The sequence below is a fragment of the Calypte anna genome, chromosome 4A, assembly GCF_003957555.1.
Source record: "Calypte anna isolate BGI_N300 chromosome 4A, bCalAnn1_v1.p, whole genome shotgun sequence".
NCBI lineage: Eukaryota > Metazoa > Chordata > Aves > Apodiformes > Trochilidae > Calypte > Calypte anna.
The window spans coordinates 16118914-16130315 of NC_044248.1; the positions used below are offsets into that span (position 1 = coordinate 16118914).

General features: G+C 39.6%; 1 protein-coding gene across 2 annotated transcripts in view; it reads right to left on the minus strand.

The window, feature by feature from the left end:
- GABRA2 (gamma-aminobutyric acid type A receptor alpha2 subunit) overlaps window positions 1-10004 on the minus strand; it is a 56879-nt gene extending 46875 nt beyond the window's left edge. The window contains exons 1-3 of one of the 2 annotated variants that reach the window (XM_030449618.1): window positions 9937-10004; window positions 9515-9603; window positions 6883-6998 (exon numbers count right to left, since the gene is read on the minus strand). In XM_030449618.1, the coding sequence (XP_030305478.1) occupies window positions 6883-6998; window positions 9515-9585 (187 nt within the window). In that variant the 5' untranslated portion in view covers window positions 9586-9603; window positions 9937-10004. Of the gene's footprint in view, window positions 1-6882; window positions 6999-9514; window positions 9745-9936 lie in introns of those variants that run through there. The other variant, XM_008491816.2, reaches the window with a different exon arrangement.
- Between the last annotated feature and the right edge of the window lie 1398 nt (window positions 10005-11402).

The window sequence follows — 11402 nt, forward strand, 5'->3', positions numbered from 1 at the left end:
TTGTAAGTGTTCAAAGCCAGGTTAGGTAAAGGCTTTGAGCAACCTGGTCTAGTGGAAGGTGTTCCCATCCCTGGTGTTGCAGGGGAGGATCTAGATGATCTTTAAGGTCCCTTCCAACCCAAACTATCTAGGATTCTATGATTTTATGTATCTAAAAAAAATAAATTCAAAGAGTGTCAAGCTTCTATTAACTCCTGGTTTAACAGTTCTTCACCATAATTTTCTCAATAGCTTCAGATGATTATGCAACTGAATAAGACATCTCTATAGTTTTCTTCTTACATTCTAAAGTTAGTCCTCTTTTTGGTATACCTTATTGAAGAAAATATTTGAAAAATAAGTTTCTGCGTGTCCCTTATACAACAAATACTTGAAACTGGGTAATCCATGGCTACATCATAGCAGTAAGATTTAAAAGATTTCCCTGATACTGTTTATAAGTAAAACTTTTATTGTAACTCAGAACACTATTCATTTTGCATGACGAAATGTGTCTTTGTTGCTAAAGAATGACTAATGTTTTTTTCATTGTCAGCAATATATACATTGATTTCTACATTTTAAATTCATTTTTTTCTTCATTAAAATCCACTACTAAAAATCCATGAAATCCATTAAAATCCCCTCAAGATATCCTGGATGAATTTCTAATGCTCTTAAATATTTCTGAAAACGTTTCAGAGTTAGACTATTTAAATAATAACTGTATTTCCAGTTCAGGTGGCATTACACAAACTGTACAATTTCACCGGGGTAATAAAAATTTTGGAACTATAATATTGCAATCCTCTGTTAGTAGACTATTAAAACTAGTCAGCACAAGTGAGAAGCAGCTCTGTATTTCAGAGAGCAAACTTGCTGCAAAATTTATGTAACATGATTAAACGTCTTAGTAGGAAGCAGTCAACTGTGGAATACCTTGGATATCAGCAAGGCCACTGAATTTCAACCAGTTCCTAAATAACCCAGAATAAATGTATCATTAAAAAAAAGGTGATGTTTGTCTTAGCTCATAAAACGTGGCTGAAAAATTAAACCCTCCTTTCAGTCTGATTTACAATGAGCTTCAATGCGCCCCACAGAAATCTGCAGTATTTGCTTTCATGTCTTCCTTGTAGCTGAGATAAAAGTAAGTGAAGTCTTAATTCAGCCTTGGTGTCATAAACACTGTTTCTAGCATTAGAAGCAGATGCTGATGCTTTGCCAGGAAAAAAAAAAGGGGGAAAAGGGGGAAAAAAAAAGTTACTGATTATACATGTTCAGTGAACTGGGAGATTCTCTCAAATAAGTTCCTTTATAGGCTTATAACTGTTAAAGTACCTGGATTTTTGCTACTTGGTAAGACGCAGAGCACCTTACCACTTTGCACAGTGTAACACTTTCTGCAATGGCAATACTCTGCACAACTGAAACAATTTTATTTTGATGCTTTCACTGTTGATTTGTCCTCAGACTTTCAATAAATATATAAATAAATAACAAGCTTTCTTTAGCCTCTCAGCCACTATCCTATCCTACAACATTTTTCTTGTTTGTGCTTCAGAATCACAGCAATTTCTGAGGGTTTCTTATCCTTCTGCTTTTCTAATGATTCACTCCCTAGAATGCTTATCACCACTGAGTTAATTCTGTTCATATATTTTAGCACCATCTGCATGCCCTGGATAACTAATTAAATAATTCTGGATAAACTAATTAAATATATTCTTTCCTCTCCATTGCTTTTCCATTTTTCACAAGGAATGCTTTTTGTAACAATACATTATCCACAACTCTAATATAAATTAATCTGAGTTTCTCACTCATTCCTCTGAAAGCACTCTTATGGACAGATTCTAAGCAACCCTTCCAGGTGTGCCCAAGAATGACCATAAAGAAGTTTACTCCTTGGCATCCCAGCATAGCTACATCAATACTGGGCTTTCAGAAAATGCAAGTGCTGCTCTGAATAGCTCTGCACTGGCACTAGCAGACAGACATTAACATTTCCAAAAGATAAAACTGAAGCAAAGGGCTAAGGAAGCAACTAGAACTGAGAAGGGGAACTGGAAAGATTACTGAAAGCTTTTCTGTAGTGTTCTATCTTAAAAACAGTCGAAGAAACTTCTTTTAGGATACTCTGAATGTGTATTAAGCATGATGAGGCTGACAAACAGCACTACATTTTAATTGCCCAGCTAAATGACTGCTATAGCTACAAACTCTTCTAAAGCTGATTAGAAACTGAATCCCAGTGATACACAAATATACTATCCTAAATTTAACATATTCCAGATTATTAGCATATGATCATGGCCTGTTTCCTGGCGACTAGAGACAAACAGCTCTGATAATCACACACACATACATACATACATCCACATGCAGCTCTCCTGATTGGGGAAGGTGGGGAGAAGGAAGAGGTTTCTGTGAAAAAATGTTTTTTTTCCCTTTTATCTTATATTGGTGAGCACAACATACAGCTTTCAATCACAGATTTTGGTACTCTACACTACTACACAGATTCTGTGCGATGATATATCCAGAGATGCAAAGATGAATGATCATATCCACAAATGCTCACAGCTCACCATCTCTTTAATACCAATAACCATCAGTATTCCTTCTCAGTTCTCTCTGGGTTTTTGTACTCAATTTATTTACAAACTGTTGTGGGAAAAGAAGTTTTGGAATGTCTATAGGTGAAAATAATTGGAGATTCTTGTTTAAAGCAATCAGAACATCAGAAATTCACCCTGCAGCAGAGATGAATCCTTCAAATGGAACCACAATGGCATTTAATTTTCACCTACCTCCTTCTATGATAATCAACATTGACCTCTTCAGTTAAAATGAGAATGCCATTCCTAAAGCTGAGGAGACTGACCAGAGATTGTGAAAAGATCCTCAAACCATGCAAAAATCACATAGCTCTTTTTGATATCAACATGGCAACTGAAAATCTGGCTTTCAGGCTATGAGTACAGTCTCCTGTCTCTGTAACTTCCCTTTCTGGGTTTTTTCAAGATATAAATTCTATGTTTTCTAAGTCTTAGATTCAATTGTCTTTTATATATTTGAGAGAGCAGAACAGAGAGAAGGTCAATAGCTGCTGGAAATCACCAGTTTCAAATGTGAGAAAGCAAAGCAAGCTGAAAAGTATATGGAGATGATAACACCACTTAATTATCCAACCTGGTATCAAAACCCTAGCACACCATCTCCACTTCTCCCTTCCTTCCTCTTTTTCACCTAAAGAGAAGCTACCATTTAAAAAAACAGACATGCTTTTGCTCATACACCTGCTACACAGGTAGCAGAACATCAGCACAGTAAAAGAGAGGACTGCCTCAATCTTTGTCCCTCTTTTCTTTAATCATGACTGTCCATGGGGCAGAGGTAAGCACACAGATAATTCATTCACTTCCATAATTTGAATTCAGCTGTATCTCAGATTTAACATTCTCTTGCCTCATTATTTGGAGATGTAAATTCTCTTTTGGTCCCTTGCTTAGATATAGTGCCCCTGGTGTTGTGGATGGCTTTTTGCCCATGGTTTTATGGATTTCTTTTTGTACATGCTAATAAAAAAAAAATAATCAAAGGATTCATGGAGAAGTGCTACCTTAAGTGTCTTACAAGTATAAGAGCAAATAAATACAAGTAAATATCTCCCCAATTTTGAAGAAAATCATTTTTAAAAATCAAACTTTTGCTAACTTGTCATTTTCATGGCTGTATTTCATACAAATTAGAGCTAATGACATAGGGAATTTGTTTTGAAACCGATTTTGTAATTTATCTTGATATCTACACAGAACTGGCATAGAATGTTTGGGTAAAATAGTTCATGTCAGAACTGAAAGTGCAGTCAAGAGTGTTCCAGCTGCAACCCTGTGCTTAGCATAAAACGAACACAGAGAAATTTATTTCCCTTTGAATACCCTCATGCCTATCCATATCAGCATAGTAGGTAGGGTATTATCTATATGAGAAGCCATATGAGAAGTCTCTGGCTTCAAGGGACAGTACAGTTCCTTCTCACACCCATTTTTCAGGTTATTTCATTGCTGCAATATTCATACATCATTCAAGGATCCCAGCTGGTAGGATAGCCAATAGCCAGCAGCCCAAACCTGTTTATATGAGAGAACTGCAAGGCCAGTAAAAGTTAAAGCTGCTTAACAGTCTATAGAAAATAGTACTTAGTTCTTAAGTATCAGTAAAGCATCAAGTTACATATTTAAGTACTCACACCAAGTCTCCCAATAAATTAGTTATAAATCTATCCCTAAATTCAAGAACAAATTCTCAAACAGACAATTAATTATTTGAATTTATACACAGTCCCTGAAGGAGCCAACATGTTTCCATTTTCCTGGTCACTAACTGGCTAAGATGACAGCATTAAGGTAACACTTTTCATTATTGAAAACATTTTTAATAATTCTTCACAATGAGCTGAATTTTTGCTGTAAGACATCTCTGAAAATGTCTTTCACAACAGGTGAAAGTGGGGTGGTGAAAAACTCTTCCTTTCAGAAGTCTGTAAAGGAATCTCAGCCCCTGCAGTTTCTGGTGTGGCACATGTTAGGCCAGACTGGGATCTCTGTCATGGCTGTGTAGCAGGATAGGAGAAGCTGCAATGCCAAAGTGAAGGCTCTACTGGTTTCAACTGAATTATTTCAGATTCATATACTTAATCTCAGTTCTGTTACACTTGAATTTATATTAAATTATTGACATGTGGCTTGTCTGTGCAAAAATACTTCTAGAAACTATCAGGACTCACTAGGCATAATGTTTACAAAAAAGATGACCGATTTCCATTTTTCTTTTCAGAGTATAGATCAACTGAGACAAAAGTGCTACAGAATTCCTGAAACCTGAAACTCCATGATCACTAGGCATTATGTACAAAAGATTTGTATGACTGGTAAATTTCATATCATGGATTATCACAACTGGCTTTTGCAAGCATTCTTTTGAACTAGAAACATCCATCCACAAGTGACGTATTCTTGCAGATTAATGTATCCTGAATCATAATGGTTTAATATACATTAAACAGTTTCATTTTACACCTTCTCCATGGGCTGATTGCCATGTATGCCAATATCAAACAGATGTTAACTCTTTAATTTTTATGCTCTCAAGTATGTTTTAATTATTTAGGAGGTTTGGCAAAGAAAAAGAGGGAGGTATTTTGAAACAGAATTAATGGAAAATCTAAAAAAATACATTTGAAAAATGATTTTTTAATTAACATTTTCAACATTATACATTTTAAAATTAAAAAGCATGCATGACAAGCAAAGGAACTGCAGACTGCTCTCATTAAGTGGCACGTTCCTTTTTGTGAACAAGAAAAGAATTTTTCATTATTTTTCTAATAACAAAACAGCATTTTAAAAGTCCTGTCAATTAAACATGAGCTCTGTGCTGTGATATGTTTCTGCAAGTCACCTGCAAGGCACTGTACATTTATAGTATGTCTAAACTCTTAAATTCAGGTACTTTGTAAAGAAATCAAATCTCCATGTAAACATCACTATATAAATCTTCACATCAGCAGTGTTGTGTGCTTCATTTTATGGATCAGCTAAATTAAAAAATCCTTTAATATAAAAAAATTTCACAAGTCTCCACTGTACAGAAGCCAGAAATGGAAATGACAAAATAACCTAGGTTAAGATTTATGTAAAATGAGAAAGCTATTTTCAGCCATCACCAGCTCAAATCAACTTTATGCTTTGTCAGATACAAGCCAAGATTCTCCAGAACCAGAACAGCAGCTGAGCCACAGGTCAGAATGAAAGAGTGTTGGCTAAAAACTGTGAGCTTTAACTAATTCCTAAGGTGATAAAAAAAAGGAGTTGCTAGACTAATTTCCATGGAAGTTAGAGCAGGTCTCTAGCTTTGGGCCCGATCTTACTGAAATCAACAGGAACAGCGATGGCTCACAGGGATTTTGCACTAGAATTACTTTCAGCAAGCTTGAAGAGTTTCAAGGTTGAAAATTACAATTACTAAAACTGTTACGAATAAGAATAGCAACAGTGTTTTATTCTGTAGGTATTTATGTTAGCATAAATAGCACATAAACTGTAATAGTGGATAAAATATTATCAAAACCAAAATATTCTGCCCCTCCCCATACCACAGATCTTTTTGCACAGTAATACTTCAACACAAAACAAATTGTTTTATAATTTTTTGTGTCTGTGCTTACACGAGCTGGTATGCAGATTTCAAATGAAAATGTGAAGTAACGCTTTGAAAAATAACTGAGAGTCATGGCACAAGAGTGCAGTGACCTCTGTCCTCCAGTATTCCCTTTTGTCTATTTTTTTGTCCAAATGCCCAAATACATTCGAGGTGCTCAGAAGCAAAATGCTAATTACCACAGAAACCCTAATTCCTAGGAAGTAAAATATACAACATTCCCATTGAATTTACTGAGACAAGGAATGAAACTAGAATGTGGATTTTACACACACCATACAAAACACTTGTGCAGATTTCTGAAAAGCATCTGAAAAGCATCACATTGCAGGGAATCAAGCCTGCACTCCTTGCTCAACCAGAATTCCTTAACTGGAATAACAGTTAGGTGTTATTCTTGTTCCCATTCTGTTTTACTATGCTAAATCACCAGATATTCTTTTTTCCTTTTCACTAAAGATAAATGTGTGAAAGTGCCTCCTTTCCATTCATATATGTTATCTTCCTCAAACTTCAAATTATTCAGCTGGGTGAATATAGACTTATAAATAATTTATCAAGCTATATACCAGCTGTTAGGGGGGAGGGAGGAACCAAACCAGGAGAAAGAATATGACTGCAGAAAATCTAAACATTAAAAATTATTTTTAAAAATCCATCTTTAGTTGTTTTTATTACCTCCTAATCCAGGTCTGAGACGATTATCATAACCATCCAGAAGTCTGTCTAGAATTCTTGTAAAGATGGTGATGTTATTCTTAGCTTCATCTTCCAGGGAGTCAGCCAGCACTGATCTAAATGGACATTTTACATTTTAGAAAGTGCTAGATATGATTTAATATACACTCAACATGCTTTCAGGCTGGCCTTCTAATATTTACATTGCTGATCTCTAGTGGCATAGGTGTAGTTAAGAGCATATGAACACACAATTTATACATAACATGTTCAGAAACATAAGATTAGACAATACACTATTTAAAATTTCTGGGAACTCATTTTCCTCTAGTTCTAGTCAACACTGAATCACTGTGACTGCTACTTCAAGATCCACATTTAGATATGCAGGTGTAAAAGTCTAAAATGAGCTCCCAAGGCCTCGGTGGCACGTCAATCCCAGACTGATAACCTGGCTTCCCACATATAAAACTGTCTCCTTCCAGTTCTATCCTATCCATCTTCACTCAAGTACACTCTATCTCTGGATAAATCCTGTGGATATGCTTCCACCCAATGGTCATGTAACGTACATGACCAAAAGAACTAACATGAGGGAAAACTCCAGCAATCATGCTCAGGGAGTCCTCTGATGTCAGTATTCGGTGGGTGGGAACAACAGTGCTGACTAGCAAGCTGCAGGATAGCTGTGGATAGCTTTCCCATCTCTCAAAATGCTATTTTCTTATAAAAAGCACCATCTGATGTTCCCCTAGATGCAGACAAAGCTGATAAAAGTTGAATAGAAAAAAAAATTACTAATCAAGTGTCAAGAAGAATCTATAGATCACTGATTCTTTTCACACTTTCCCAGTATAGAAAGAGATGTTACAGCCTTCATAGGACAGACCTCTGTGGAAAACACCAGGGGCTGGAACACCTATCTGCTGCCCAGCCGGCTGCGGCGCTGAACGGACCTCCCTGACCTGACCACCCAGAGCAAGGGGTTTGGGTACTGAACACGCACTCCCATGCAGAAAGCCTTACATATGCAAATAATACTGTGTCAACAATTTTAAGAACCATGCATGTGAAAGACTGCTCAGGAGTCTTACCTACTAAATGCCAGAATATTGGTATCAAGGAAGCGAAGCATCATCGGCTTCATATTTTATCATTTACATCTTTCTCACCCATCTAAATTTTTAACATTCGAGTATTTATCATCTCCAAACAAACTACTGGCCAAGGCATTCTTGAATGCCTTGTTTTCTTCAAGCATGTTTTCTTCCTCCTCCACACCAAAAGAAGGCTTGGGTGACATTTTTTCTAAAGCAAGCTATAAAATTATTAAAAACAGGGCTTTGTGTTGGTCCCCAATTCAACAGCATGGAGGAAGTATTTAAATGTAAATCATTGCAGTCTGTGCTTTCCATCACATAAACCACAGAATCGACCAAAATCAGATAATTCACAAAGAACACAGCAAAATGTCATGTATGATTTTACTGATGTGGGAGTTTTTTCTTAATTTTAACTACTGGGTGGCTCATTTTTAATTTTTTAAAATCTATTTCTGAAGTGTAAATCTCTACTGTTTTTTAATCTTCTTTTCGAGATACAAGTTTTTTAAACTCAAGACATCACTAAGAAAATAGATGATACAATTGTTTGAAATTAAGGTCAAATCCTGAAAACTTTACTCAAGCATAAACTCCTTAATTACGCATGTAACCTCTTTGACGTCAGTGAGATTACTCACTTGAGTAAGGGTTGCAGGATCTGGCCCACTGTGACTCAACTAATACTGCACTGTTGTTAGGAAAAACCTGAAATAGGAAACTATTTTCAGGAAATACTTTGTTCAATAGGAAATAGACAAAAATAAATGTAGACTTTCTGAATCAAATAAAGCTTGCATTATTTAGCTCACAACCCTTCCCATATTAGGACAAGACTTACTGCAGTCAGAGCCAAAGCAAGTAAATCGAAGTTACAAACTAGAATTAATTGCATGCTTAGGGAGATGGGAAACATGAAACTATTACATTATTAAAATTACTTTTTCTTCTGTTGTCACTTTAGAAATTGAGAAGTTTAAACAACATAAGAAAAGTTGATTAATAAATGAGGCTATTGTTTTAGTATAGGTGATTGTGAAGTTGTATGCTATCTCCACCTAGAGGTCTAAAGCTTAAATATCATTTTGAATTGTTATGCTGACCAAAAAAAAAAAAAAAGAGGAAAAAAAAAAGGCAGGCCAGTATTAAAAAATATGCAAGCATTATTGTAGAGGCTGTGGTCTGCTGTTCGACTTCACAGTAATCTATTTCTTCGTCTTAACTGCTCTGTATAGTTCAGATCACAATGATACAGTAACCTCAGTAAATCTTTAAGATCCAATAAGACATATAAAGCAGTAATTTTTTAATGTCGAAATAAGGCATCGATTCACAAACTGTTTAAGGACAAGAGATTAGGCTTCTACTGCATTTGCTCTGGAAACTGCAATACTGCATTCAAACAGCTAAGAAAGATTTATTATTTTTTTAAATTACCTTACTACACAGTATACTTCCATAACCTCTCACACATGCTTACTTTTAGTAACATACATGTTTGTACTGACTATCAAAATTAAGCATCCTCTCACCTTGTTGGTAGCCACACCAATAAAACGAGAAGAACCAACTGCATCTCGGAGAGTGCCAGCTTCCTCTTCATCGCTGCTCTTTGCAAAACCTAACCGTGCAAGAAAAACACAAACCCACTCTCAGCTACAGTCAGTCTCCGCCAAACAGTGCCTTCAACTTAACCCGAGGAAAAAAATATGTCACTTCAGAGGAGAAAGGCAACCACTGGATTTCTGCTGCACTTTTCACTACTAGCAACTTATTGTATCTCCATCTTTCCCAACGATCCTGCTCTGTGCAAGGAGGCAACGTATGATCAAAAGTGGCATGTGAGCCGACGCATCAGATGCTTCCCTTTTTCCGTAAGCTGAAAGCCCCAAGACGAAAAGGCACCAAAAAAAAAAAAAAAAAAAAGGAAAAAAAATTTCAAAAACGTACGCACAAAAAGACCGGGGTTTAACCATTCCTCGCCTCACCACGGCACACCGCAGCCGGGGGTGCTGCGGGGGGGAGTCATGCCATTCGCGGGGGTCGGTGCGGGGACCGCGGGCGAGCCGCCCCCGGCCGCCGCCGAGCGCCCAACACGTTTGACAGCTGCTCGGCAAGACACCGGCGACAGCCGCCGCCGCGGGGGGCGCGGGGCGGGGGTGGCCCCCGCAGGGCGACAAGTTGCGGAGCCCCGGACACGGCCCGGCGCTGCCCGAGGCGGCGGGGAGCCACGCCGGGAGGCGGAGGAGCGGGGTGGAGGGCGGGGGAGAAAGGGGGTGATCTGTGGGGGAAACGCCGCCGGCCCGCGGCGGCCGGGGACCCCCGGGGACCCTACCTGGGAGCGGCGGCCGGGGCGGGGAGGGAGGGGGCAGGGGAAGAGGGAGGGAGGGAGGGAAGGAGAGCGCCGACGGCGAGCGGGGCAGAGGGCGGCGGGCAGCGCGGGGCGGCCGGGACGGAGCCGAGCGGCTGCCGAGCGGGCGCGCGCGCGTGCCGGGGCGCGGAGGGGGCGGCGGGCGGCGCGCGTGCCGTTGCGCGGAGGCGGTGGCGGCGGAGGGAGGGGATGGGGCGGGGGGGGGTTCGGGGGAGAGGCGGTGGCTCCGCGGGTGCGGTGGTGCGAGGTGGCTGGGGTGGGTGCGGTTCCGTGCCCACGGCCCCGGGGCGGCGCGGGGGCAGGGAAGATGCAAGTCACCCTGCGTGAGCGGCGACTGCTGGCAGAGGGGCTCCCGCTGCCTGCGCGGAGCGGGCGGGAGCGGCAACTTCGCCTGCGCGCCAAAGGTAAACAGGCACAAAAGCCGTCCCCGAAACCCTATAGCACGTTTTCCGTGGCCTTCCTCAACCTTTTTATCGCCCCTCGTTAAGTAGGTGTTTGATAGGGCACACCCCAAACACCTGCCCGACACCCTTTTGGGTCTGCGGTGGGGATAATCGGCGGTACCGACCCCCGCCCTCTCTACCAGGCTCTCTCATTAATATGCCTTCCCCACTTGCCCATTGGCACAGTCTAATTGAAATGCAGAGAGAAGAAAAGTCTGTCATTTGAAGTGAGGTCAGGATGCAGGCAGCCAAGAAAGCAAACCTTGCTTTTTTTTTGCTCAGATTGATTTACTTTTTGTTGAATTGTCTTTTACGGCACGTTGCCCTCCTTCCTTGGACCCACTCCTTATTTGCTAGTAACTGGACTGATGCTAAGGTTCATTACCACTGATTTCATCTGTCCCACTGCAAGTGGAACAAGCCTGTCTGGGATTGACAAAGATAAGGGTTTATATTTAGTGTTCCCACCCTTCGTGTTGTTAACTCAGAAATAATTAAGTAACACCAACAATAGCATTGCAGCTTTGTTTCTTTTAAACCAAACTCCAGCCATCTCCTTTCCTTTCCACCTATTAATTGCGGAAAAGACAACTCTTAATCGTCCTC